General features: G+C 36.8%; 6 protein-coding genes across 11 annotated transcripts in view; 3 read left to right on the top strand and 3 right to left on the bottom strand.

The window, feature by feature from the left end:
• Positions 1-203: 203 nt before the first annotated feature.
• LOC100877617 (transmembrane protein 179) lies at positions 204-1,746 on the top strand. The gene is made up of 2 exons (XM_003702629.3): positions 204-948; positions 1,040-1,746. The coding sequence occupies exons 1-2, from the start codon at positions 839-841 to the stop codon at positions 1,593-1,595; spliced, it is 666 nt and encodes a 221-aa protein (XP_003702677.1). The 5' UTR covers positions 204-838; the 3' UTR covers positions 1,596-1,746.
• Positions 1,747-2,179: 433 nt separating this feature from the next.
• LOC100877731 (uncharacterized) lies at positions 2,180-3,072 on the bottom strand. Of its 2 annotated transcripts, none has more exons than XM_003702630.3 (2): positions 2,913-3,072; positions 2,180-2,808 (listed from the first exon to the last, which is right to left on the bottom strand). In XM_003702630.3, exons 1-2 carry the CDS (start codon positions 3,027-3,029, stop codon positions 2,353-2,355), a joined length of 573 nt encoding a protein of 190 aa, XP_003702678.1. In that variant the 5' UTR covers positions 3,030-3,072; the 3' UTR covers positions 2,180-2,352. The 2 variants fall into 2 exon arrangements, with proteins under 2 accessions (XP_003702678.1, XP_012139140.1); XM_012283750.2 differs by having other exon boundaries at positions 2,934-3,072.
• Positions 3,073-3,110: 38 nt separating this feature from the next.
• mtTFB2 (mitochondrial transcription factor B2) lies at positions 3,111-4,930 on the bottom strand. 2 transcript variants are annotated; one of them, XM_003702605.3, is made up of 4 exons: positions 4,190-4,930; positions 3,723-4,015; positions 3,435-3,635; positions 3,111-3,252 (listed from the first exon to the last, which is right to left on the bottom strand). In XM_003702605.3, the coding sequence occupies exons 1-3, from the start codon at positions 4,928-4,930 to the stop codon at positions 3,440-3,442; spliced, it is 1,230 nt and encodes a 409-aa protein (XP_003702653.3). In that variant the 3' UTR covers positions 3,111-3,252; positions 3,435-3,439. The 2 variants fall into 2 exon arrangements, with proteins under 2 accessions (XP_003702653.3, XP_076392146.1); XM_076536031.1 differs by lacking the exon at positions 3,111-3,252 and having other exon boundaries at positions 3,378-3,635.
• An 84-nt stretch (positions 4,931-5,014) lies between these two features.
• LOC100877841 (3'(2'),5'-bisphosphate nucleotidase 1) lies at positions 5,015-6,748 on the top strand. 2 transcript variants are annotated; one of them, XM_003702631.3, is made up of 5 exons: positions 5,015-5,155; positions 5,285-5,748; positions 5,833-6,052; positions 6,128-6,212; positions 6,279-6,748. In XM_003702631.3, the coding sequence occupies exons 2-5, from the start codon at positions 5,391-5,393 to the stop codon at positions 6,537-6,539; spliced, it is 924 nt and encodes a 307-aa protein (XP_003702679.1). In that variant the 5' UTR covers positions 5,015-5,155; positions 5,285-5,390; the 3' UTR covers positions 6,540-6,748. The 2 variants fall into 2 exon arrangements, with proteins under 2 accessions (XP_003702679.1, XP_076392156.1); XM_076536041.1 differs by having other exon boundaries at positions 5,021-5,155; positions 5,359-5,748.
• Positions 6,675-9,131, bottom strand: LOC100878068 (luciferin 4-monooxygenase). 2 transcript variants are annotated; one of them, XM_012283748.2, is made up of 6 exons: positions 8,866-9,131; positions 8,619-8,788; positions 7,741-8,534; positions 7,475-7,647; positions 7,006-7,413; positions 6,675-6,950 (listed from the first exon to the last, which is right to left on the bottom strand). In XM_012283748.2, exons 2-6 carry the CDS (start codon positions 8,733-8,735, stop codon positions 6,829-6,831), a joined length of 1,614 nt encoding a protein of 537 aa, XP_012139138.1. In that variant the 5' UTR covers positions 8,736-8,788; positions 8,866-9,131; the 3' UTR covers positions 6,675-6,828. The 2 variants fall into 2 exon arrangements, with proteins under 2 accessions (XP_012139138.1, XP_003702681.1); XM_003702633.3 differs by having other exon boundaries at positions 8,619-8,757; positions 8,866-9,130.
• Positions 9,132-9,351: 220 nt separating this feature from the next.
• Positions 9,352-27,509, top strand: part of Rat1 (5'-3' exoribonuclease 2 Rat1) — a 28,605-nt gene continuing 10,447 nt past the window's right edge. Inside the window, exons 1-15 of one of the 2 annotated variants that reach the window (XM_012283747.2) lie at positions 9,352-9,737; positions 9,997-10,124; positions 10,200-10,311; positions 10,387-10,560; positions 10,628-10,790; positions 10,886-11,346; positions 11,425-11,631; positions 11,714-11,854; positions 11,919-12,076; positions 12,142-12,310; positions 12,381-12,470; positions 12,550-12,706; positions 12,777-13,005; positions 13,083-13,289; positions 13,374-13,453. In XM_012283747.2, coding sequence (XP_012139137.1) covers positions 9,663-9,737; positions 9,997-10,124; positions 10,200-10,311; positions 10,387-10,560; positions 10,628-10,790; positions 10,886-11,346; positions 11,425-11,631; positions 11,714-11,854; positions 11,919-12,076; positions 12,142-12,310; positions 12,381-12,470; positions 12,550-12,706; positions 12,777-13,005; positions 13,083-13,289; positions 13,374-13,453 — 2,551 coding nt within the window. In that variant the 5' untranslated portion in view covers positions 9,352-9,662. The remainder of the gene's footprint in view (positions 9,738-9,996; positions 10,125-10,199; positions 10,312-10,386; positions 10,561-10,627; positions 10,791-10,885; positions 11,347-11,424; positions 11,632-11,713; positions 11,855-11,918; positions 12,077-12,141; positions 12,311-12,380; positions 12,471-12,549; positions 12,707-12,776; positions 13,006-13,082; positions 13,290-13,373; positions 13,454-27,509) is intronic. The other variant, XM_003702634.3, reaches the window with a different exon arrangement.

Raw genomic sequence — 27,509 nt, 5'->3', positions numbered from 1 at the left:
GAAACGATATTTTATTTTGATTAATTATGCAACGTTACTATTTTTTAAAAATTATTATACGAATCGCACTTTTCTAAAATGCACATAATAAATATATATGAATCGATTTCGAATCTGCATCGAAAACTACAATGATACACTCTTATGTTCTATACAATTATAAGTACGAAACTTGTTCTGCTATATGTTTAACAATGAACAATTTATAATTACTTGAATATGATATTTTAAAATTTAATTAAATCGAGGGAGAATAATTCGAAAGGTTTACTATATCGGGTGTATCTATATTCATGTTGGTTTTGCGCATATTATTCGTTTCCCAGTAAATCATTCTTGCGCATATCAGCTGATGTCAGCTCTGATTAATTCAACATATTCGCATTGCAACTTTTGTGTTTCGAAACATGTATATCCAGTGCTCTTTTATCTTGCATTTTTCTTACATTAGACATGGTTAAGTGTGTCGTGTGTTCAGAGTTACAAGAAAATTTGAAAGTTAAAAGTATGAAGATTTGGAATTCAAAAAGCTTAGAAATATATGAATCTCGTTGGAGAATTGATTCCTATTATTAATATATTCAGTTCACAATGTGTATTGCCGACGAAGTAGAAGTCGCATGATAGTAGTCTACTCTTTAACATTAGTACGAATAAGTGGTGGGGAGTCTACTGAAGTTAGCATAATATCTCACTAATAAGTTCAGATCAGTTCAGATATGTGGTGATCGAGCGATCTGTCAAAGATTATTTAACTATTCGTCAAAATTTAATTAAGAACTGTATTTTTTGAATCTACAATCATATTGCAGAATATACATTTTCATACATTTGAAAAATGGCTTTAACAAATATTTTACTTCTTAGCCAAATATCCGGATATGTCGTAGCTCTTATTTTGTCACTTTGCATTATTATACCTATGAGTTTACATCAAGATGAATTTAGGTAGTTGTAATATATTAAATAGCATGTTATAAACATTGTTAAAATATTTATGCAACAAATTGTTGTATGTGTTGTTGCTGTTTGTTTGCAGAGGACATTGTCTATTATTCTCAACAGGAACTTGGCAAGAATCAGATGGTCAGTTTGTCGTAAACTGGGCTCCACAGGCTTATTGCAACTATACAATATTTGTTGGCCTGGTGTTGCTGATAACATCGGCAATACAAATCTATCGACTTTCTGTGTTTATGTATCGCGGAGAAGATAGTTCCTTCTTGTCAGCCTTCATAGATGTTGTTAGTTCGATATTACTTACAACAATTACATTAGTTGCTGCAATCATTATTACACTCGGATTTATGACTTGGTGTCAATGTATGACAAAAAGATTTCCATCGTGTGAGTTAGCAGCTGGAAACGATATTGATAAAGCTGATGGAATAGATACATCTGGTTTTCATATTGAATTAGGAGCAGCCCAATTTGGAACTTGGACTAGTTTATCAATTTGGGTTGGTTTATCAGTATTTGCAGTATTAAAGTTGTTACGATATCATCAATTAGAGAATATGAAAGTTTCCATGTATAGAGAAAGGCAAAGATTGATAGAAGCTGCCAGAAGTAATGAAATCCAAGAATCGACATAGAGGCACGAATGTAAAACATAAAATTTAGTTCTGAGATGGTAGTATTTTTTTATCCAACTATTCTTCAAAGAAATATTTATACCCTATGAAATCAGTTTTCCATACGCACAGTTTATAATTAATACAATTAAAATAACATATTTTGACCGAACATAGTTTCGTTACTTATTAAATACTTGAATGATTCTTACTACATTAAAGTAAGAAATTAAAATATTAAAATAACACAACTTTTACTTTGTAAATATAATTTAGTAGATAATTTTTTTACCTTTATACATATCAAACTGTAGAAAATCATGATCCACAGTTTTTGTAAGTAGTATTAAAGTTTACAGTAATAAGTTTATGGTTAATTTTATTTAATTTAATTAATGTTGAAGATTGTTAAATATAACGGATTTTATTCTTGTATTACATTTTTGTTGATCTGTATATATAGTGCATAAAAATAGTAACTGTCAAAATAGTAATACAAACCAGTAATTTATATCAATGAATTTAATACCCAGCTTGATGGTATAAATTTTATAAAAATAAAAATATATATTTGAATGTACATAAATTAAGAATTTCGTCGTGAATATACTTAATTAATTAAGTAATATATTTTGTAAATATGTATAGCATATATTCTCATAATATACTCAAATCATAATAATATGTTTATATTTATTATATTGAATCAACCAAATGAACAAATAGTTCATTATAAACAGAAATTTTTGTACCAAAATATTTGGTACAAAAAATCAATTTAAAGTATTTCTCTACACATTCCAAGAGCGATTCTGCGACTTCCTGGAGGACATGGTTGCCGTTTCGGTACTTGAATTATTACAAATGGCGCAATTTCTGTTGGTACACACTCTAACTCAAAAGTAGTTTCGTTTACTCCTATCACTCCATCAGGACCACAAGGGCCTCCCATAGTTCTTAAAGGATAACATGTGTTGTTATATGATACTAAACCATCCTCTAAACAAGGATTTTTTACACATTTTGGCACACTTTCATTTTTAGGAAGTACCACGTAATTTTTTGGTTGACAAGGTCCTTGTTTATAAGCTTCGTAACATGAATCAGATAATGGAAAATATAAAAATCTGGGTCTGCAATCACATACCCATGTGCTAATATTTCCACTTCCTGGATAAAGAAGCATATTTTCGCGACATATATCTGGTGCAGCTACTGGAATACGCTCCGTTATCTATAAAAAAAATTAAGCATGTTTCCTTTTTCTGTCTCTTTTCTTATATCAATTTTTAATTTGACATTGTAACATAATTCGTAAATTCATGCAAATTTAATTACCGACACATTGTTGCCACTGACATGAGTTATTTCTTCGTCATCAGGAAACACAATATCTTGACAGGATATTATGCAATTCCATATTATCAACATAACACCAAAAATTATCCACTTCATTTTATGTGTGATATTACACAATTTTCTTTTTGTATAAAACTGTAATACTAGTAATTTGTTGTTAATGTAAATTATTTAAATCCAAATTTAGTGTTAATGCTAACTTATATTATCCAATGTTTCTGCAGAATGTCAGTGAAAACATAGATAACACTGTATCTTTAATGTTCTGTTTTCCTTTCAATGACCTGAAATGACCCTGACTTCTCAAGGGCAACCATAGCTGAAGAAAACAAAAATATTAAAATCAACGACCAATCATTATTAGGCATTTAAAGTGAATTGACATTTATCATTCATTGCTTTTAAAACCATAATTATATTATTTTTTAAGGAATAACAAATATGTGTAATGAATAATAGATTCTTTTTATTTTATATGCATAAATAATTCAACATCATTACGCATTTTATTCTTCTAAATATGGATCATATAAGTTTTTAATATCATTTGCACTTAACACAAATGTACTTTCTTCAAACCCTGGCCAAGATTGAAGTTGAAAAAAAAGATCATAGACTTGAGTAGGGGTCAGATCACTAAATTGGGTGAATATATTATAGTTCTGTGCTATTAATTTTACACCGCAATCTGGTATTATTTTCCTAAAAATTTTTGTCAACATTAACATTGTTATTACATAATAATGTATCCTGGATGAATACATTGTCTTATATTTTCATATTACTTACTCCAATGTGGGTATCACTTTAGTTGATGGTTTATAAAAATTATGTCGAACAAAATGCCAAAAATATATTAAATCTTTTCTAGACTTAAACAGTGTAAATAAATCTGGCTTTGGTTCTATCTTAACTACAGTTAATAAACAATCTTCGTTCGTTCGTAACTTTGAGCTTTTCGTATTTTTACTTTTATGTTGTGGTAAGAATGCTTTTCTGTCCACCGTTCCAAAAATTTGCAAATTAAATAATGTATTAAATATAATATAAATAGCTGTTGATCTTTTAGGGTGTACGAGTTTCTAAAAAATAAACTAATACTTAAAATTTATTGTTTCCATTAATGTAAATAAATTTCAATACAACTTCAGTCTATCTTTGAATAATAGATTGCTATATCAAGTAAATTTAAAGATAAAAATTTTTATACAGAAGAACTAATCATTTTTTAAAGGCATTAAGAAGAAAATACTAACCCTATAAATAGACATTGGTATCGCAAAATAAAAGGTTGGTCTTCCATACATCATAATACTTGTTTGAAATATTGTACATCCTATTAAATTTCTTATAAAAGCAGATTGTATCGTTGCTCCAACTATTTGTACACAACTTTCTTCCCATTTCTTCTTTTGTATGTTACTTAATAATTTGTCATCAGTATTTACAGTAATATCAGACAGCAATTTTGATAAACTACATGTATTAAATATTTTTAAACTCAATCGATTGGGAAATTTTTCACTCAAATTATTTAAGGAATCACTATACTGAGTATTACTTTCATATAAATGTATGAATGGTACATTGGCTTGCAATAATTCTTTTGTTAAAAGACCTAAACCTGGATTTATTTCTACTACTTGTTTCATATTTTTTAATAGATCATCTTTAATTAATACAACAAATTGCTTGGCTACTTCATCATTCATTAAATATATAATTGTCTGCTTCTTACGTTGTGATAAAAAATTATGCAAATTTTTTTTCATAGATTTTGTATGAACATCTGATGCATTCAAATGAAATGAACTATTTTGATTGTTATTCTTTTCTTCTGTATGTAAATACACTGTGTTTGATACATCTGTTTTATAATGCATCCATTGAGTTGGATAAACACTAAATTTCTTTACCAAATGATGGATAATATTATCAGTAGATAAGATAGCACGATTATAAAACACCATCCGCAATATACAAATTTTTTGAAACATTATCAAATTTTGGTTACGCTTTTAATTAATATACAATAACATAGTAAATGTACATTTTTAAGGTTAACACAATTTCCTACACATAGAGTTCTTATACACAGATGTGATACGACTAAATGTTTATACAATCGAATTATGTAGGATTTGCATACGTGTCAACTCTATAGACTGGCTCTGTTGTAATATTATGTATTGATTCTGTGATAGAATTGATCTCACGTTGGTGTAAGTATTTTTTTATACCTATGTTTCTTATTAATAATTTTTTTCTTTTTACTACAGTAATATAACTTACCTAATATAACCTTGGAAAACTACTTCCTTTCTAAGTTTCTTATTGTAATCTTTTTATAGTTTCTGATCCAGTATGATTATATGTGTAACATATTTAAAGTACTGTCAATAAAAGATAGAAATATTACTTGTAGAATCAGTATTTCTTAATATTAAAGAATAGAAAATGGCACAAAGCGCTTCACTATTATCACGAATAGTAGCCTCTTCTGTAACTGCTACAGTGAGAGCAGGTAAAATCATAAGAGATGTTATGAATCGTGGATGTCTAAATATAGTAGAAAAAAGCAAGAATGATTTACAAACTGAAGCTGATCGTTGTGCTCAAAGGTGTATTATTGCTTCATTAAGTCATCAATTTCCAAATATTACTATTATTGGTGAAGAAGAGGCATCTAGTTGCGAAGTACCATCTGATTGGATTGTAACAGAGGCAGATCAAGAAGTATTAAATTTACAATTACCAGCTCACTTAGAAAACATTGATGCTAAAGATGTATGCATTTGGGTGGATCCATTGGATGGTACATATTTTTTATATGGTTTTAATTAGTTTATATACATGTATTTTGTTTTTCAAATGTTTTAATACAATATTCATGTTTCAGGAACATCGGAATATACACAGGGTCTTGTTGAACATGTTACAGTTTTAGTAGGAGTGGCAATTGGACAAAGAGCAGTTGGAGGTGTAATTCATCAGCCATATTATAAAAATGCTGAAAGTAATGTGTTGGGACGTACTTTATGGGGCATTTATGGTGCAGGATTTGGTGGATTTACACCATCTGCACCACCAACTGGAAAAAGAATAATTACTACTACACGGTATGATTTAGTTTTATATATTAGTTAAAATTGGTGTTCTTTTTACTAAATAAAGACAATTTATCATTTCCTTAGTTCACATTCAGATTGTAATGTTCAAGCAGCTATAAACTCTTTATCCCCAGATGAAGTTTTGCGTGTTGGTGGTGCAGGATATAAGGTAATATATTTATATTATATACAATTTGTACATTTGAACTGTTCTGAAACGTATACTTTCTTATAGGTAATACTTTTATTGGAGGGGAAGGCTCATGCTTATGTATTTGCCAGTAAAGGTTGTAAAAGATGGGATACCTGTGCACCTGAAGCTGTTCTTCATGCTGCTGGAGGTATTTTAACTGATTTTTATGGAGAAAAATATCCATATCATGCTGGAACACCATATCCAAATGTAAGAGGTGTTTTGGCTACTGCTCCTGGTGAAGTTCATGAATGGTATTTGAGTAAAATACCGTCCGAAGTAAAAGAGAGATTAGAACAGTAATGTAAATAGTTTTGTGGGAAGAAAAAAAAGAAAAATGATTTAATTTATATATATAAATTATTGAAGTATTCTGATGATATCACTATAATGGGAAATGTTGGGAATGGTTTTTAAAAAATTACGAATTCTATGTAATAAAGTAAAAAGAAGTTGTGTTAAAAGAAAATTGTAACAAAAGTTTATAAATGTTATTTCAGTTGTTTCATGTTTTTCCTGTTTTTTTTTTTCATGTCTTAAAAATTAAAATTAACGTACACGTGAGGTAAGAACACATTTAAATTGCTAGTATCTATAGTTTTGATTTAAGCGTATCGCGAAGAACTCGACGTAAAATTTTTCCTGATGCGGTTTTGGGAATATTCGCAATAAACCTGATCCCGCCTCGTAGTCGTTTATGGTTGGATACACGTTCTATAACAAGTTTTTGTTAATAGATAATCAAAAGATTAATAAGAAAAGAACTTACCATTTACAAATTTAGTGATATCTTCTTCCGTTATATTAGATCCTTCTTGTTTAACGATAAAAGCAGTCGGTAGTTCTCCTGCTTCTTCATGGGGCAATCCAATAACTGCTGCATCTTTAATTCCAGGACACGTTAATAATATTGCTTCTAGTTCAGCTGGTGGAACTTGAAATCCTTTATATTTAATTAGTTCTTTTAAACGATCTACGATATAGAAATATCCCTCTTCATCATAATATCCCACATCTCCTGAATGTAACCATCCATCATTATCAATCATTGCTGCTGTAGCTAGTTCATCATTACAATATCCTTTCATTATTAAATTCCCTTTGAAGCATAATTCTCCTGCATCGTTTGGTCCCAAATTTTGACCCAAATTGTTTTCATTAACTGATATTACTTTTGCTACATATAACAAAAAAATAATAAGGAGGAGTGTATGAAATACGAATTTCTAATAAATTACCTGAAATTCCTGGAGCTAAAATTCCTACACTTCCATATTTTGTACTATTATTTGGTGATTTAATTACAGCCAAGGTAGTTTCTGTTAGCCCATATCCTTGTTTTATATTGTTCATATTCAATCTCTTTGCAACCACTTTTGCAATTTTTTCTGATAAAGGGGCTGCACCACACCTAATGAAATAAACATTAATAAACTCATAATTTATATCACTATTAAATTATGGTCAATATTTGTAAATTCAATGGCATTTAAAATGAACATACCAAATCTCTTTAATACTGGATAAATCATACTTGTCTACAATAGGATGTTTTGCTAAGAATACCATAAGTGGTGGTACAATTGTTAGATATCCAATTTTGTACCTTTCTATTGTACGTAAAAATATTTTCTCATCAAAGCGTGGAAGAATGACACTTTTATTTCCAAAACTTAATCTCACAAGTAATACAGAAAAAGAATATGCATGGAAGAATGGTAATAATGCTAAAGTTGTAGCATTACTATTCACAATTTCAGGTGATGAAATTGCAAAGTGTCTTATCACAGTTAAGAAATTTTTATCTGTTAACATAACTCCTTTTGGCAATCCAGTGGTGCCACTAGAACATGAAATGACTGCTACATGATCATTAATATCTGTAGAACAAGCATGGAAGCTATTATCAACAATTATATTTGATGTTAATTCATTAATATTTGGTAACTTAGTATCTGTAGATTCTGTCAACATTATTAATTTTGGTGACCAAAATAACTGGGAAGCAATTTTGCATATGTTCTTTGCTCCAATTACTGACATAAAAATATACTTTGGTTTAGATATATTTAATGTATGTTTTAATTCCCTTTCTGTGTAAAGTGGATTCAGTGGACAAACAGTAATACCCAAATATAACGCAGCACATACTGGTATACAGAATTCAGTACTATTTTCACTACAAATAGCTATACGATCATCCTTCTTTAATCCTTCTTTTTCTAAAGCAATTGCTAACTTCTGACTACTATCTAGAATCTCTTTAAATGTTTGTTCCTTTCCTGTATAAGCATTTATCTGGAAATATACTAGTAAGTAACAGAATAAATATCATAATCTTAATTACTATGAAAGTAATGAGTTTGAAAGAGACAAATGCACCTGTGCTACCCAATGGCTATGACTACGTAATTGATTTAAAATTAATTGTCCCAGGGATAAATTTTTAAATTCCAGCAGAGGCTCTGGTGGTCCATGTAAGATATTTTTTTCTTGCATAATGATATTTTTATTTTATAACCTCAAAAGGTGGTTATTATATTATTAAAAGGCTGTAAAAATGTAAAATTACAGCAATTATAATCTCTGTAATCTGTAATCACTAAACTATTATGCGAAGGACATTCACCCTTAAATATAGTCTTATACAATCTTTGTTGTATACGTTATCTATATACGAGGAAGCAGTAAATATAATTATTTTATTTTCCTATAATACCCAACACCGTTTCTTGATAAATTAATATTCAGATATATAATACTGATACGTTTGATTACGACATTGCGTAAAATTCTTTATTATCTTGTATCATTAAAAGTAATTTGAACTGTCGATTTTCCGGTGTGCATAAACCGAAGATGGTTGCATTTGCGAATCAGATTGTGCAGCGCACAATATGCATGAACCTAGAAATATAGGGACAAGAACATATTTTTGAGGGGTGAAGCATTGCAGAATGAGGGAAGAAGATAAATCATAGCGTTTAGAAAGAGAAGGCGATAGTAACAAACATGGTATCTCTTTCTACTACGCCATTTGGTGGGAGCAGGATAGGGGTAAAACAGAATATTGTAGCCAATGGAAGCTTCTTTACCCTCCAATTGTCCCCTCTCCTTAGGATGTGTGAGAGAAAAAGCACGTCTAATCTTATATATCTGTCCCTTAGACTTTGCTCTAACTTTTCTTATAGGGATATTCAGTTTATATTCAAGCAATTCAGGCTTACTCTCCATCTTGCTTCATCCCTATATTCCTAGTTCAGAGTATAGTGATAAGGTTTGGCGTGTGTGTGAAGTACATTATAGGTTAAATATGAGTGAGGGGTGAAAACAGTTTGTGCTTGCTCGATTTATAAACAAATTCTTAAGAATTAATCCAAGGAAAACGTATATCGTGTACAAAGATACCATATTTCGTAAGAAAAAATGGGTGTACCTGCATTCTTTCGGTGGTTGAGTCGGAAGTACCCTTCTGTGATTGTTGAATGCATTGAGCAAAAGGTAGGTTAGATTGTTTGTGTGAATGAAAAATATTTAATATACAGCACATCTTGTTTGTATGTGAAAAATATTATACGTCTGAAGTATCTTAATGTTCCTTTTCATTTCTTGTAAAAGTTTGGTAAATTTTAAATGATATTTATAAAATATTTTTGTTACTGTATTATGTTTTTTTTGTCACTCACATTTATATTGCTATATAGATTAAGGTAAATGAATATTTATGATGATTTTATATATTTATGTTATGTTTTGAAAGCCAATAACTACAAATGGTGTACGAGTACCTGTAAATTCAGCCGATCCAAATCCAAATGGAGTAGAATTTGATAACTTATATCTTGATATGAATGGTATTATACATCCTTGTACTCATCCAGAAGATAAGTAAGTATTGAATCATATAATAGAACATGAAAAAGTGAGACAAATATCTTTATATAACATTTTGTATTCTTACAGACCAGCGCCAAAAAATGAAGATGAAATGATGGAAGCTATTTTTGAGTGCATTGACCGTTTATTTCGTATCGTAAGGCCAAGGAAATTGCTTTACATGGCAATCGATGGAGTTGTATGTATTTATACCATAAATTCAGAATCATTCATTATTTATTGGATCATATTGTTAATGCTAATATATTTTTAGGCACCTAGAGCAAAAATGAATCAACAGAGATCAAGAAGATTTAGAGCATCAAAAGAAACAAATGAAAAGATTAATGAGATCCAAAGAATACGTTCCGAATTAACTCTTAAAGGAGCTTCTTTACCACCAGAAAAACCTAAAGAAGAACATTTTGATAGCAACTGCATTACACCAGTTCGTATAATCTTTTCAACAGCATGTTATTTGTAGAGCAAGATGTTTCTAATTAATTTGATTTTAGGGCACACCATTTATGGCGAGATTGTCAAAGTGTTTACATTACTATATACATGACCGTTTAAATAATGACCCAGGCTGGAGGAATATAAAAGTAATCTTAAGCGATGCAAACGTACCGGGTGAAGGAGAGCATAAAATAATGGACTTTATACGTAGACAAAGAGGTATATAGAAGATGTTTGCTAGGATAATAGCATAAGTAACATATGAAAATGCTAAAGATATTTCATACATGTTCAATTTTTTATTTGCCTAATAGCACAACCCGACCACGACCCCAACACGCAACACGTTTTATGTGGAGCAGATGCCGATTTGATTATGTTGGGTCTCGCAACGCATGAACCCAATTTTACCATTATTCGAGAAGAATTTAAACCAAATAAACCTAAACCATGTGATATATGTGGTCAGCTAGGTCACGAAATGCAAGAGTGTACAGGTTCAGAACCTAATCAAAAAGAAGAAGACAATGCTTTTGGATCTGAATGCCAATTCATATTTGTTCGATTAAATGTACTCAGGGAATATTTAGAGAGAGAGTTGCAAATGCCTAACCTACCATTTAAGTACGATTTTGAACGGGTCATCGACGATTGGGTATTCATGTGTTTCTTCGTAGGAAACGATTTCCTTCCACATCTCCCGTCACTAGAGATTAGAGAAGGAGCAATTGATAGACTCGTTAATCTCTACAAGAAAACAGTATATAAAACGGGAGTACGTAACATGTATGTGAAATAAAAGTATCAAAAGAAACTTTTAGTAATAATAACTCGTTTTTCTCAACAATTGCAGGGTTTCTTGACAGATAGTGGAGATGTGAATCTAGATAGAGTTCAACTTATAATGTCTGAACTTGGTGACGTTGAAGATGAAATTTTCAAGAAGAGGCAACAGAACGAATTGGCTTTTAAACAACGCGAAAAAGACAAGAAGCGAAGGTTACTGGGTATCGGTAATAATAAACCAAAATGGATTCCTACAGGACAGTTTGCACCTACGGTATTTTTCATTTATAAAAAATGTCTATTTATTAGATTGACGGTGATGTAAGTTATTTTAAGAATACATATTTTTATTATAGGCCTTAGGAGGACAAATTAAGCCGGTAGAAAATGCTCGTTACGAAGCTTACCAGATGCGTGTTCTGGGTAGAAATTATCATTCGTCAACTGAACAAAAAGGGAATACAAAAGAAATGTTAGAAAGCATGATTCGACCAGAGGTATAGTATTTACATTTTTAATATCATCTATTCATATTTCTATATAACACCATGTATGTTATAGGATTCATCTAATCAAGGAAAGAAGCGAAAAATTGACGAAGTTGAAGATAACTCAGACGACGATCAAGCACACGATGAAGTTAGGTTATGGGAAGCTGGTTTCAAAGACCGTTATTACGAATCAAAGTTTGACGTGTCTCCTGATAATCTAGCATTCAGGTAGGGTAATTTATGGTGTCAAAGTTAAGTACATTATGTGACATGTTCTTTTAATTTCTACATAGGAATAACGTAGCACTTCAATATGTTCGTGGTTTATGTTGGGTTTTACGATATTACTATCAAGGTTGCGCGTCATGGAAATGGTATTTTCCATATCACTATGCACCTTTCGCCAGCGATTTTATCAATATAGGTGGACTTTCTACGGAATTTGAAAAAGGAACTGTACCGGTGAGTACTAGGAAATAAATATGAATGAATTAATATACTGAAGTTTTACTGTTTACTTTCATTATTTCAGTTCCGTCCATTAGAACAATTGATGGGCGTGTTTCCAGCAGCTAGTAGCAAACACGTACCTGCACCATGGGCAAAATTAATGAGTGATCCAGTACGTACAATAATTTTATCACTCATTTATAGAGCATATGTATATTGTAAGTGGAAGTAATTAATATAAATATTTCCAGAGATCACCGATTATTGACTTTTATCCTGAAGATTTTAAGATAGACTTAAATGGTAAAAAATTTGCATGGCAAGGAGTAGCTCTGCTACCTTTTGTGGACGAGAAGAGATTGTTCAAGGCTTTAGAGCCATACTATGACTGCTTGACAGAGGCAGAAAGTATGTAGATATATGTACTAAACTAGTGTTATTAATATTTATGATATTAACGTTTATAATTAATTTGCAGAGAAACGAAATGTTAGAGGCGACGATCGTTTATACGTTGGACTCGGTAGTAGCGGTTATAATTTTATAAAAGGACTGTACACGAATCATGTAGGGTACGATGTAGAAACACCGATATGTATAGATGGTATGCGAGGCACGGTATTGTTGGCAGAAGACTGTGTTGGGGATGGAGCTACCCTACCATCGCCTATTAATGGACTACCGGTCAGAAATAATAAAGTATATTGGTAGGTATAATCACACCTATTTCCCCCATATGATTGTATGTCAAGGAGCTAAAATAAAATACCTTTCTCTGTTACAGTGTTCGATTCAGAGATCCTAAGTACGGCAGTAATTTCATATTCCCCGCGAAAAGGTTGAAGGGTGTAAGGGAACCCCCAAAAATTTTGAAACCCCAAGACTTCGATCAAATGAATCGCAATAGTGGAAATACCTGGAAACCACAAATTGGTTTCACACCGTCTACACAATCTGTTTCACTGAGTGATGCAGGACGAAGAATACTCGGGTAAGTTGTAATAACAGGATTAATACAATATGTTATCAATTTAAATGAAAATTTATTATAAATGACAACGTATTTTTTTTACAGACATTACACAAATCATAATAGAGTACCACCACCGTATGGACTCGTTTCGTTACCGCAGTCTACGTACCAATCGTACCAAGGTAAGTCACATTTTCTCGATATATTTTTAGAGTTGGGAGCTACAGATGGGTGCTACAGAGCACTTGAAGATCCCACGAGTATCGGTGTGTATGGTATGTGAAGCAACGACGTATTGAAGGTTCACTTTCTAATTTTTGAGTAATTGTTCATCAATGCCTGTTAGTGTATACCATTTGCATGTCTGTATACCGTGATCTCGTGGGTGCAGTTATCCATCGTAGGAAACTGTAACTCGTACATGAATGTTGAAAGCGTAAACGACTCATTTTTTAACCTGCCAATGTAAATCGTGATTATACTCGCAAATATATGAAAACACAGAAATATTCGGCCCAAACCCTCCTCGTTTTTCAAGAAATCAACAAAGTATCGAGGACTGCTAACAAAATTAGCCACTGTGACGCAGCGAATCGTTAGAGATGTCGCCAGAAAACAGTTCCCGAAGTACCGAATCGATTAACGCCGTTCCAATTAAGGAGCGGCTCATTGTTAACGAGCTTTGACTGCGAAAACTACACGAGATTTTTCCAGCGCAACCAGGCGACCGGGGAATTGATTCTATTTCTGCGAGTCCTGGCAGGGTTGGGAGGGCAGTGAAGAGAGGAAGGGGTATAGAGGGGTAGACACGGATGGAAACTCGGGGGTCAGAGGCTGGGAGCGAGAGCAGGGGGGTTGCAAAGCCGAGGGGTTTTGGTCCCGGATTAGCTTAGAGGGTAGTTCGTCACGTAGAGCGTGACTCCGGCCATTTCGTTGTTTGGCACGTCGAGGCACCAACGGTTCCACGGGTTTCGCCCAATTATAAAACAAACGCGGTGCACTCCGTAATTATCCAATTAGTGGATGTTCCACCTTCGTCACCCTTGCTTCGACCTTTCACGTATCCGTCTGTCCTCGTCCCTTGCGCGATTCGCGGCATGTCTGGCTGAATTACAAAAGCCGAAGCCCCTATTATTGCTTTGTAACGGGGATTCGTCGTCTATTGGGTTGTCCGTCAAATCGAACTTGCTGTCTTTTAAAATGTCCCGATGAATCACACTGCATACAAACGTGGATACGTAATTTTCCTAGAGACACACTAGGTATCCTCTGATGAGTACCAAGACAGGAAGATGCACAATAAACGTGGATCTTCCGGGGGTTCATTGGCTAGCGTGCGCCTGGCGTTTACTCCCCTCGATAAATCAATCACACACGAGCATCCGTGTAGCAACGTATTGTTTTTACGGTCACATGTGGAACCTTCTTCGCTTTCGTGTGCACTCGTACTTTGGTCACGCCTGTTAGGGCTGCTACAGTGTCAAGTCCCTGCGATCGTAATTCATCTTTCTGGACCTCCTCAAGTCACCAGTCGTCGACTTTACCCTGCAATCCACATTACTATGTATCCGTCCATATTACTGGGTAACGTCCATCTTCGTTACCTTGCATTTTACATTGTAGAGACATCCTAAAGAAAATAGATAAATGCCTACGTTGAATTCTTCATACATTCCCTGCAGATTCTCCCCGAGTTTTATCTCCTCAACCTTTGAGGCAATTTTCTCGTTTAATCCTAAAACAAGCGTTAATCGAAACTGGTAAAGCAATCGTATAGGAGCAAGGTAGTTCGTACGTCCGTTCGTCCATATCTTCGAACAGATGACAGGTGCAGAGGCCCCTCGTTAGATAAATTAAGCTTCGTTCCTAGCCTCCCGCCTCGTCCTGGCGGCTGATGCCGGTCTCTCCCTCAGCTTTGTCCGTCTCTCCCTCGGTTCCTGTCTCTCTCGTGCACGCGAGCTCGTTCGGGACTGGTTTCGAGTGGACTGCAAACACTCGTATAGCGGCAGCGACGGCGGCGGAGCTTCGAATCGCGCAGAAACCAGGCGCAAGACCAAGAACGGATCCGTTCTCGAGTCGCTACCAACCGGGCTACCGGTGATCGACGCTCGGTGTCGCAAATCGCGCGATATCCCCGTCAACGCGTTATGAAAATAAGAACGAAGGAAGGTTTCTTTTCAGAACGAATCCGGACTTTCGATATTTTCTGAACCTTACGCGGAGTTATTTAGTTAGGTGTTCTTTCGAGGAAGACGCAATGATAGAGCGTCTTCCTCGACAGTCTCGAGTTTAGACTCAAAAGCACGTACAATTTTTTAACAAATCTTGTCTTATTCATTTTTACCATAATTGTTGTACATTTATATGTATAGACTCTTTCAAATACGTCTTAGGAAAAATTCGGTGTACGGGCACAGTGGCCAAGTTCTCTTTCGTGGTCAAAAAAGGAGAAATTGATCAGAAGTAGTTAACGAGCCGTGACGATCGAAATTCATCGTAAGCAACGATCTTCCATCGAGTCCCATCGACGAAACGAATGAATACACGAAAACGGTTGCAATCCTTCCTGAAAGCTTCCACGGCTCCTTCAGTCTCGATTCGTTCGTGGAAATTACCTCTCGGCCGCGTCCCATCCATCGCCAGCGAGGTGTGCCGCTTCTATTTACCAGCGTCTCTTTTTCTCTCCACCCGAGCTGTCTCGCTCTTTTTGCGGAAACTGCCTGCCGCTTTCACCAGGTATTACCTGTAATGTCCGTTGCATCCATTACGCGTCATTATCCATCCATTAGTCGTTCTCCACGGGTCCGTGGACGCCTCGAAAGGACGCATACGCGTCCCGACACGCGGAATCGGACAGGTCTGCCCTCTTTTTTTTCCTCTTCTTGTCCCGTCTTTCCCTGCTTCTCGCGGAAAACGAGTATACGTTTTCGGCTCTTCAGATGTATCGACACGTATACACACTTCACATCATCGCGCAATTTCTTAACTGTCGTACTTTGGCGAGTCTCACTCGTGACGCACTCAAACATAAAAATCTTACTAAAATTATTAACACTCTTCAACTTAAAATTTAGGTCCAATTACAAGGATCGCTAAATACAAAATATTCACATTTTAATTTTTAATTTTTGTTTAAATATTATAAGTTTTGACTGACGCACCTGACAAATAAATTGTACGGCAAGGGGTTAATATTTCGTCTATGAATTTCGGGACTCGCAAAGTTTTGGGGATGCAATAACTTATTGTCGTTTTTCAGCAAAAGCTGATTATGACAGGATAAGAGTAGATAATTATTTAGAATAGTTATCGAATCCGCCAAAGTCCCATCGGTAGAACATTCCAGCGGTAATATAAACGCGAGAAAAGCGGGGCCGTAGAAAAGTCGACGTACCAATGTAAAGCGAGGGAGACCATGATGTAATTATGGTGGGACGGGTAACGAGGACACGTGTTTTCCATGGAAAAACCTTCGATCTCGAAGACGAGTCGAACAAAGCCCGGCGGATGATATAGGGGGTGGGAGAGACAGAGGAGAGAACAGAGGCTTCTTCTCTAAATGCTCGTTCACCCTCGTCTATTCATTCCACGTATGTCTACCTGCGATACACCCTTCTCCCCATTAACTATAGGATCCATTCATCTTCGAGAGCATAGGTGAACTTGTCCTCGCGATCTCTTCAGACACTCGATGATGCCCGTGCCGGGTCTCTTTGGCCTGTACAACTTCAAAGCCTTCTTCCTCGTCTGAAAGACAACGAACAAGAAACGAAGTAGAAAAAAATATTACCGCTGGACTTTCAAACTACTTTTGCCGGTTGAGCTTTTTTATAAATAAAATATTCTGAGAACTTTCTTCTGAAATGATCAATTTTCATGATTCGTGATTTAGCACTGTTAGATTAATTTTTGTGGGGATCATGAATAATATAGTTACACGGGAAGATCGTCGATCGAACTCGTACGATGCTACTTGTAGTATGGACGCCACAGACACGGTCTGTTTTCTATGGTGTGGGTCTGACGGGCGTCACCGGCAGCGCCGTGGCTAATTTCCTCGGCATTGAACCGCATTGTGCTCTAAATCGGCCTTCCCGCCTTCGGAAACCCACCGAGCTACGGTGTACAGTCTAGAGCAAATTAGTCTTTCCTAGGGAAAATTTAGAGGTGGGACAAGAATTTGAAGATGTAGAAATTCGAGCATAGACTTTTGGTGGAGTTGAAAATGTTTGTTGGTGCAAGTAAAATTTTCCTAATTCCAATTTTCCTCAATTCCCAATTCCCCCGATTCCAAATTTCTCCAATTCCAATTTTCCCCAATTCCTCCAATTACCAATTCCCCCGATTCCAATTTTTCCTAATTCCAAATCTCCCCAATTCCAATTTTCCCCAATTCCAATTTTCCCCAATTCCCAATTCCCCCAATTCCCAATTCTCCCAATTCCCAATTTCCCCGATTCCAAATTTCTCCAATTCCAATTTTCCTCAATTCCCAATTCTCCCGATTCCAATTTTCCCCAATTCCAAATCTCCCCAATTCCAATTTTCCTCAATTCCCAATTCCCCCGATTCCAATTTTCCCCAATTTCCAATTCCCCCAATTCCAATTTTCCCCAATTCCAAATCTCCCCAATTCCAATTTTCCCCAATTCCAAATTTCCCCAATTTCCATTTCCCCCAGTTCCCAATTCCCCCGATTCCAATTTTCCCCAATTCCAAATCTCCCCGATTCCAAATTTCCCCAATTCCAAATCTCCCCAATTCCAATTTTCCTCAATTCCCAATTCCCCCGATTCCAATTTTCCCCAATTTCCAATTCCCCCAATTCCCCCAATTCCCCCAATTCCCAATTCCCAATTCCCCCAATTCCCAATTCCCCCAATTCCAATTTTCCCCAATTCCAAATCTCCCCAATTCCAATTTTCCCCAATTCCAAATCTCCCCGATTCCAAATTTCTCCAATTCCCGATTTCCCCAATTCCAAATCTCCCCAATTTCTCATTTCCCCAATTCTCAATTCCCCAAATTCCAAGAGCTCTCCATAGAGCTCTCTTAGTTTTTGTACTCGATTCAGTTTGATGCACGCTGCTCCTTTACCGAAGAGAAAAATAGTATAAATCCGTTATGCAGGAAAATTGCGTTGCAAATTAATCTTTCCTAGGGAGAATTTGTAGATAGGACAAGAATTTGCAGAAATCGAGATTATCGTGCATTGCTCTCTTAGTTTTTGTACTCGATTCAGTTTGATACCCGCTGCTTTACCGAACAGAAAAATAGTATAAATCCGTTATGCAGGAAAATTGCGTAGCAAATTTTCCTAGAGAAAATTTGAAGATGGGACAAGAATTTGCAGAAATCGAGAATATCGTGCATTGCTCTCTTAGTTTTTGTACTCAATTCAGTTTGACACACGTTGCTTTACCAAAGAGAAAAATAGTATAAATCCGTTATGCAGGAAAATAGCGTAGCAAATTAGTCTTTCCTAGGGAAAATTTGGAGATGGGACAAGAAGATGTAGAAATCGAGAATATCGGGCATTGCTCTCTTAGCTTTTGTACTTGATTCAGTTTGACACACGCTAGAGAAAAATAGTATAAATCCGTTATGCAGGAAAATTGCGTAACAAGGTAAAAATTACGTACAACGATGAAATTCCGCGTCGTATCCTCTTGGGTCCAGGGTTGGAAAGGCTCGAGGAGGGTAAAAGGAAATTAAGGTGGCGCGCGAAGGTGGGGCGGATTTAATCGTGGTATTTTTTCCGCGAGAAGCACGGAGCCACGCGAGTCGAGTTGAAAGTCGCGAATCTTCTGGTAGGTGTCGGCGGTTCCTTGTGTGCCGCTAAGAAATCGTGAAACGGGTTGAGGATGCGTGGAGTGTAAGGGGTGAGAGAGCGACTCGACGTCGAGAGGGATCCGCCCTCCGGTGAAGGGTCCAGGCCAGTAGACAGTCTCACTAATTACGCCGCGCCTCATTAGCGTGGAAGCCTGGCAAGTCGCTTAAGGACACGTACGACGACTCTTCTTCTTCGGTTTCGTCAAAGATACGGATACTTTTTTTCTTTTTTATTCTCGTTCTTGCTCGAGGAGGACACAGAGATGGAAAAAGGGACGGCCTTTGCCCGCCGCACCTCTCCTCGACTCGCTCACGGAATAGGAAAAAAAATATTAGCAATGAGAGAAATCCTCTTGTCGTGCAAGGGTTGTGTCGGAGGAGCCGAGTGTTACCATCGGCGACCTGGGCTTTCGTGCTCTATCGGAGGTACAATCAAAGACAAATCTAAATTTTTATTACACCAATATTGTTCGATTTATTACATCAAATTTTTCGATGTTACCGAGAGCCATTTTGTATCCTGAATTGTAACATAGCATTTATGTGGTCTTCATCGAGATTCAAACTTTCAGTTGATGTACCAGAAGTGCAAGCTTATTATCCCCTTGCACTACGACTTATTTGTCAGGTGCGTCAATTAAGCTATAATATTAAAATAGACAAAAAAATTGAAATGTTATTTCGATATGTTATTATTCAATTGTTGTCTATGCAAATTATAATTGTACTTGAACTCCAAATTGAAGCGTATTAAAAATTTGAGTAAAATCAATCACGGCCGAGGTACGAGTGCGTCACGAGTCAGACTCGTGAAAATAGTGCAAGGGGTTAAACATACTTTTAATACAAAATACGTTCTAAAATCAAGTATGGCTGGCAATCGAATGTTCGACAAAATTCGATAATGTTAAGATGCGGATCTCGTTAAGGACCACCGACGGGATGGCTTTGATTATCAATTGTTCGGTTGACCAGCTAGATCCGGCAGATCGTTCCCCGACTTCGGGCCAATTCTCTCTCTGCAAGCGTGAAACTCCATTAGAGAAGGGGCCAAAGGCAGTCTTGCACGTCGCTTCGATCTGTCCCTGTGAAGGGTTCGTGCGATTTCTAGTGGCTAATAGAAAGGCTGACCCTCTCTCGTGCCCCTAGGGCTACCGCGATCCAGAGTCCCCGACTTGCCCCCCAAGGCTCGATTCGTTTGGACTTTTACTTAAAACCAAACCAACCCCATTCGATTTGCGAGATCGATGTTATCTGTCGACTGCACGTCTTCAAATCGCAATCAGGAATCTTATATTGATGCAAATAAAGTTTCTATTTTAATTTGAATTAAGATGCGACAGATTAAATTCGAGAGAAATTTTGCTATTCGTCAATCACGTTTAGCGAACGTTTTTCCTTTGAATTTCTGTTACGTTGACTTCCGGGATAATTTAAGAGTCGAGGACCATCCTGTCCGTTCGCATTACTGTCGGAGCAAAGATCGTACGTAAGAAAGGGAAAAAGAAAAGGTCTGCAGAACAATCTTCTTTTTTTCCTCGTCCAGCTTTAGGGGATGATCTGAATGGCTCGAGGCTCTTTCACGTAATGCCGCATAAAAGTAAATGGTGCGCATATCCTAGACACGGGGCAGTCCACGAAAAAAAGGTATTCTGTTTTGTCAGAGATCATCGATACACCTGTGCCGCAACCCTCAATTTTCTTCTCTTTAGTCTCCGTTTGTTCCCTCGTCTTTCCAAAGTAAACGGTGCAATTTCCTTTCTAATACTCTTGTAATCCGATTACTTTACAAAATCTTACACAATTTTCAGTTGTAAATTGTTCATGAAGTTGTACGAATGTCTACCGAATTTTTGCAAGCATCTCCAGGGGGTGTAAAGTATATTCTGTTAAAATTTTGTGATAAAAATTCTGGATACCGAGAGATAAAGCATCAGTTAGGTACCGAAGAAAACTGTAACGTCTACCGAATTTTTGCAAGCATCTCGAGGGGGTGTAAAGCATATTTTGTTACAATTTTGTGATAAAAATTCTGGATACCGAGAGATAAGGCACCGGTTAGGTACCGAAGAAAACTGTAATGTCTACTGAATTTTTGCAAGCATCTCAACGGGGTGTAAAATATATTCTGTTACAATTTTGTGATAAAAATTCTGGATACCGAGAGATAAGGCATCAGTTAGGTACCGAAGAAAACTGTAACGTCTACCGAATTTTTGCAAGCATCTCAAGGGGGTGTAAAGCATATTCTGTTAAAATTTTGTGATAAAAATTCTTGATACCGAGAGATAAAGCATCGGTTAGGCACCGAAGAAAACTGTAACGTCTACCGAATTTTTGCAAGCATCTCAAGGGGGTGTAAAGCATATTCTGTTAAAATTTTGTGATAGAAATTCTTGATACCGAGAGATAAAGCATCGGTTAGGTACCGAAGAAAACTGCAGTCGTGGGATTCTGTCCGGTGCCCTCCAGAATTTCTGCTCCTTTTCCTTTCTTCGCTTTCATTCCAATTAACCTTGAAGCCACGAAACGGCTAGGAGGCACGCCGCAGGATGCGAGGGAGAGCATAAAGGGGGCAGTCGAATGAGATTAATTCAGAAACGACGACGAGCTTTTGCCTCCCTGTGTTGCGTACGCACGATTATACCGCGGATATACAAAGCTGCCTGATGTCTCCTTTCACCGTGTATGAACTCCAAAAATTTATCTATTTACTCGAGGAAGACTTACAGATTAATTCGTCAGATTTTACTTTATGAAAGACTAGGATTCTATAGATTCTTTAAGGTTCTGCGATTGATTAAAGAATGATTAAAAAGAATTTCAACCCTTTCGAGAGGTGACTCACAGTCACTATTATATTTAATTCAATAATTTTAAATAAGCATTTTTTAACGTGTCACGTGTGATGTATAAACATAGTGAAACAATAGTGGAAATTATTAGTAAAGAAAGAATAACCTCAAGAAAATTCATTTAACTTTTTAACTAATTTTTAAAATTGCGGTTTGTAAACAATCAAAGTATCTTCGAGTACAAAGGGTTAAAAGAATTCTTCAATTTTTAAGATAGAAGTAAGAAATGTTTCTTTTTCTTGCTTAAATATAACTGCTACTGTGGGATTTTTGCACCCTCTGAAAATCGTAATAGTTTTAAGATTTATTGCAAACGAAGTGAATATTTTTGAAGTGCATTTCTAAATATTAATCGAATAAAACTAAGAAATATTTGTAGATCACCGTTGACCCTCTAACTAGTCGATCCAGTTTCGGAACGAGGGCCTCGTGTTTTCTTTCATATTCTTTTTTCATTTCATTTTTTTTACCTTGGCACACGATTTGTTCGCGCTCGGCTGATCTCGAGAACCCGCTCGGCGCTATTCTACGCGCGTTTGTAATATCAAGAAACCGCAGGAGCGGAGAAATCCGCGGTTAGTATCCCGGTAAACGCAAAGAAAAGGTGAGTCGAGGTCCCGAGGGTGCGGTTTTCCACCTCATTTCCGCGCGAAGTGAGGGAACAACGATTCCGCCGTCGAAACCACCCTCTCTCTCTCTTCTCCTATCCGATCGTTCCTCTTTTCCTCTCTCAATCTCTTCTATTGTGCCTTTCCGTAGTCACCGCTGAGGATCATCCGTCGAATCGGATTTTAACAGGCGCCGTACTCCTCGGTTTTTACTGGTCCTGCCGGTTCCTACGGCTTTACACCCCCTTGAATCAGGATAAACTCTTTTTTCTACCATTTTCTTCTACTTTTTCGTCATTTCTCGCGAACGTTCAGAAACACCAAATATGCTATCGTTTTTGTTTCTCGACATAGGTCTATCAAACATTTCTAAGATATCTAACACTAAACCCGGCATATAATGTGTACTCAATTTGAAGTTAAAAGATAAATAAGCAAACGAAACATAAATTAGTACACAAATTTATTTTTTATCTCGATGAAAATCAATTTTGAATTCAAGAAATATACTTTAACAAAATGTGTGCCTATAACAAGAATCTTGTGGAGCGGTCTTTTCACTGGTTTGGTAGTTTTAATGTTAAAATATGTTTGCTTTGAGCAACTGAAATAAACTGAACAAAGAATGTTTGCTACAAATTAAATAATTAAAAGAGAGACAAGTATGTTTAATTAAATAAACATACTCTACGTACACATAGAGCACATGTGTACATACATGATGCTCTTACAACAACCTCAAAGAAGAATAACATCCTTGAGATTGTTTCTTGATCATAGTTTCACGTTATGTACATTAGGGTTAAATATGATTTTATTCAACTAGTCCATATGTAGACTCCAACATATATCCAGCTCTAATAATTAAAAACAATATTAAAAATTGTAAATACTCCTACTCATCCTGAACACTAGTTTTCATGTAGCTCATCTGTCCACACTTTATGCATCCAAAAAAAAGAGCTCCATAAAAATCGCTGACTATTCGATTAATTATCGATGAATAGATAGACTAGTGTTGTCTCACGCTACCAGTTAAAGAGTCCTCCAGTCCCTTTCCTTTCGATTGTCCATCGGAAGCGTGAACGTCTTTCAATGGCCTAAGTGGTGGTATCCATGACACGTTTTGATTCCTCCGCAACATATCGGGTTTCACCGTGAATAACCGTGTTCCTAGCTTAAAGTGATCTCGTTTTGGACGTACCGACTTGTTGACCCATCTACCCGCTACCGAGGTATCTGATTTCACTGGTTTCGAGGACTCCAGATCGTCCTGGACAGCCTGTGGAATTCTCTTCACCGGCTCCTACGGAATTTTCTGGGGGCGCGGCTCGAATTTCGCGGTCAAACCGGAAATTGGGATATCGTTTGATAGGTGTTTACTCTACTTCATTCCATTTCCTCGAGGATACTTAGAAATTCTTCTTGTGTACATTCACACTTTTACCAAGGTTCCTGATTTTGGAATTTTTGTACTTTTCAATTGGATCATTTTTTAATTCTGGAATTTTCATCCACAGTTATCGAGTTCACTCCCGAGGCATAGAATCTTTAAATTTTTAACCCTTTGCGCTCGAGAGGCGCCATTCGATTTAATACAATAATTTAAAAGAAGCATTATTTAATTAATTCTATAATAGTGCTTATGTGATGTATAAACATAGTGAAATAGACAATAGTGGAAATTATTAGTAGAGAAATAATAACTTCAAAAGAAGTCATTTACCATTTTAATTAATATTTTGAAGTTGCTGTTTGCAAACGGTAAAATTATCTTCGAGTGCAAAGGGTTAATTTTTTCATTTAACTTCTTGAATTCCCCAAATTCCAAAAACTTGACAACTTCCCAAATAAAGAAAGATGCTTTCTGCACATCTATCTCGGCGCAAAAGTTTTAACGAAGATTGAAGTCGAAGAATAAGTGGATGCCCTTGGAGTTAGACGGTGGATGTTCGGCAAGATCGTCGCCTAGCGGGTTCTCGCACGCCCGGGCACTCCAGAGCCCTCGAAGAGCCCTTGATTTTGCAATCCGTAGGAAAGTCTCGCGGCACACAGAGCCCCCGTGAAGGGGCGGAAAAGGGGGACAGAGACGACAGACACGCACACGCGTTGTCCCGAGGACAGGAAAAAAACAAGGGACAGAAGTAGCAAAGGCAAAGAGGGAAGAAGGCGAACGAGGTGAAAGAGGGTTGCGAGGGAGGACGATATCCCTCTCGGTGTAGCATTTGAAGGAGACACGGTTCCCTTTGCAACAGTAGATCCTGATGGGACACCGCCATACTGGGTGTCTCGCCATCTTCCTTTTCAACCACGAAATTTGCAAATCTTTTTTTTAACTCGTGGAATATTTCAATTATTAGGGGTACCGAAAAGTAATCAAAATTTCTTCGATGATTTCAAAGTTTTTCTATGAACAATCGAAGGACTTTTTTTAAGAAGGGAACAGTTGCCTTTACGCTGGCAAAAAGCGTTAGAAAGTGATGGATATTATTTTGTTGATTTAAGATTTCTTTAATAAATAAATATTTTTCGCCAGCAAACAAGATTTTGATTACTTTTCGGTACCCCTAATATAATTATATTGGAAGTTAGATATGTAACAGCTTCATGTTATATTTAATTTTAATGTTGGACTCTTGGAGGATACTTGCGTGATGGTTGGTTTACTTTTAATCGACCGATGTTCACATATGTGAAGTTTAATATTGCTCTGATATATTTGGGGGTTTATGACAGGAATAATTGCAATATCTGATAGGAGTAAGTGCGTCATAGACACCGTTACAAGTTTGAAAAGTCGAAGATCGAAATGAAAGATTAAGCGAGACACCCAGTATCGGCGAGGAGAGAAAAAAAGGATGGCGGAAAGAAAACGAGGCACAGGAGAAGAGAAGAAGAGACACGCTCGGCGGGAGGAGGAAGAGGATTGAAGCATCCTCGACAGTTCTAGGATACTCCTTGCCGGTATCCTGGGGTCCTCGGTGTACAAGGACCATCCTCTTCCTCTTCCTCTTCTTCGTGACGCACTCTTTCCCTCCCCTTCTTCCTCCTTCCTGCGGTTTACGCGTCCTCTCCTCTTTCTCTTCTTTCTTCTTAACTCCGTTACAAAAGTCGAGTAGCCAGCTTTTCAACGCTTTTCAGGGATCCATCGTGTCGTCCCGCGACCTTCTTCCTTCCTGCTTTCACTCGCGTGTTCCTCTCCTCGATTCCTTCCTCCTCGATCTACTCGGTCGTCGAGTGATCGCGTATAGGACTCGATATCGCCTAATCACGATCCTCCAACCGGCAGCGAAGACTCTTGAACGCGACTTTTCGACGCCGTCGGAAGAGCCGGGGAGGCGTGATTGTTTTTTCTTCTGGTCCTGCTTTTTTCCACGACGTTCAAACGGGCTTTCGAGAGACCGTTTAGCCGACTGAAGGATCTTTGGATGGATGATGTTGGTCGTCAACGAGAAACCCTTCACTCGAGTAATGTTTGATTTCATTCGATGCTACGTTCCGCGACGAGTATCGGAGAGTTCTTCAGCGTTTAATGCGCTGCCAGTTGCCGGCAACTCGTTCATTGGCGCCACCGGTTATATCGCCACGCTAATTCCACTATTTGCTAATTTAGGCATTTGCAATTTCGAATTTTGCCAATCATCAAACTCCGAGCATCCGGAATTTGGAGATTCGAGAAGTTAGAAATTTTTAATGACTTGAGCATCAGGAAATTTAGGAGTTTAACTTGAAGGTTTGAAGAGACTATATTATTCAACATTCGATGTTCATTGACACCAAAGAGACATTGACAGTATCTTACTAGCAGCAAACGCTGAAAGACCAAAAGTGCGAATAGAGTACATCGATCGTGAATCTCTTAGGTCGATTCTTGGGAAGAAATCGATTCGGAGATTGCTACGGGCTTTTGGACGGCACGGGCCGCGGTTGAATCTCTTCACAGGTGCACAAGTAGCTGTGTTGATTTATTTGATAAATGAGTAGTGGATAGGGCTTTAAGCAGGCGAGAGAGAGGGAGGGCTCTCCAGCGGAGAGTCCTACAACGCCGAGCGCACTACTCTTTCGCTCTTCTGCTCTCGTTCCCTCTTTCCCTTTTTTCCATCCCTCTTGCTCCCTCAAATCAAACGTAGAACCAGTTGAACCGACATAGGTCCCACGAGTGCGACTCGAACACTCACTAGGTCGCCCGCCACTTTCATCCTCCACGTGATTTACCCTTTCCTTCTCGCGAATCATCTTGTCTCCTCGAATTTCTATCAGACGAGTCATCAGACACGCAAAACCGCGTTTACGTATTTCTTAAATTAACTGTGCTGTACATAGTCTCTTCGCTTATGACATTTTTTTATTGTCGCCATTTTACATCGACTGCGAAGTGCTTCTATTGGCTGCATACTTTGAGCAGTATGCTGAAGGAAATTTGTCAAAGACACTTTCTGGTAAATTAACGAGTGTGGTATAAGCTTGCTAGGATCTGATTTGAATGTAAAAACAAACTAACATATGTTCACACATCTTTGAAGTAGTGAAATGACGTTATGCTATGAGAACCGATCTGAAAGATTAGTTACTTGTAAGATAATTGTACTAATTAAAACAGAGAAGAATTTGAAGAATATGTAAGCGTACTATAAATCGTCGACTTCAGAGACATAACAAGTAGAAGGTAAATGATACTTGGTTGCGAATCGAACGACTAAGACGGTATCAGGAAAGAAAGAAAAATGGAGGGATGGCAGTCGGATGTATACGCGAGACGCGAGTTAATCGGAAACGGCTGAGCAAGCAAGCAAACTATGCAGAAGTCCGCGTTTTTTCTTCTCTTTTCTCCGTGGTGGCGAACACTTTGCCCGCTCGAATTTCCGCCGATATTTCCGTCTCCTTCCCAGACAGCGAAAATATTGACTCTGTCAGCCATGGTTACAACGCCGAACAGAAACGAT

Source organism: Megachile rotundata, chromosome 10 (genome assembly GCF_050947335.1).
Source record: "Megachile rotundata isolate GNS110a chromosome 10, iyMegRotu1, whole genome shotgun sequence".
NCBI lineage: Eukaryota > Metazoa > Arthropoda > Insecta > Hymenoptera > Megachilidae > Megachile > Megachile rotundata.
The sequence above is the reverse complement of the archived record's forward strand: the minus strand, read 5'-3'. Positions and strand labels throughout refer to the sequence as shown.

What these genes read in the sequence shown, in the direction of transcription:
- LOC100877617 (XM_003702629.3), top strand. Translation starts at nt 839, where the DNA reads ATGGCTTTAACAAATATTTTACTTCTTAGCCAAATATCCGGATATGTC. An exon ending in TTACATCAAGATGAATTTAG is followed by an intron (nt 949 to 1,039) that starts GTAGTTGTAATA and finishes GTTTGTTTGCAG; the next exon opens with AGGACATTGTCTATTATTCT.
- LOC100877731 (XM_003702630.3), bottom strand. Translation starts at nt 3,029, where the DNA reads ATGAAGTGGATAATTTTTGGTGTTATGTTGATAATATGGAATTGCATA. An exon ending in TCAGTGGCAACAATGTGTCG is followed by an intron (nt 2,809 to 2,912) that starts GTAATTAAATTT and finishes TTTTTTTTATAG; the next exon opens with ATAACGGAGCGTATTCCAGT.
- mtTFB2 (XM_003702605.3), bottom strand. Translation starts at nt 4,930, where the DNA reads ATGTTTCAAAAAATTTGTATATTGCGGATGGTGTTTTATAATCGTGCT. An exon ending in TACCAATGTCTATTTATAGG is followed by an intron (nt 4,016 to 4,189) that starts GTTAGTATTTTC and finishes TTTATTTTTTAG; the next exon opens with AAACTCGTACACCCTAAAAG. An exon ending in AAAGTGATACCCACATTGGA is followed by an intron (nt 3,636 to 3,722) that starts GTAAGTAATATG and finishes AAAAATTTTTAG; the next exon opens with GAAAATAATACCAGATTGCG.
- LOC100877841 (XM_003702631.3), top strand. Translation starts at nt 5,391, where the DNA reads ATGGCACAAAGCGCTTCACTATTATCACGAATAGTAGCCTCTTCTGTA. An exon ending in AGAATAATTACTACTACACG is followed by an intron (nt 6,053 to 6,127) that starts GTATGATTTAGT and finishes TCATTTCCTTAG; the next exon opens with TTCACATTCAGATTGTAATG. An exon ending in TTGGTGGTGCAGGATATAAG is followed by an intron (nt 6,213 to 6,278) that starts GTAATATATTTA and finishes ACTTTCTTATAG; the next exon opens with GTAATACTTTTATTGGAGGG.
- LOC100878068 (XM_012283748.2), bottom strand. Translation starts at nt 8,735, where the DNA reads ATGCAAGAAAAAAATATCTTACATGGACCACCAGAGCCTCTGCTGGAA. An exon ending in ATAGCCATTGGGTAGCACAG is followed by an intron (nt 8,535 to 8,618) that starts GTGCATTTGTCT and finishes GTATATTTCCAG; the next exon opens with ATAAATGCTTATACAGGAAA. An exon ending in TCCAGTATTAAAGAGATTTG is followed by an intron (nt 7,648 to 7,740) that starts GTATGTTCATTT and finishes TTATTTCATTAG; the next exon opens with GTGTGGTGCAGCCCCTTTAT.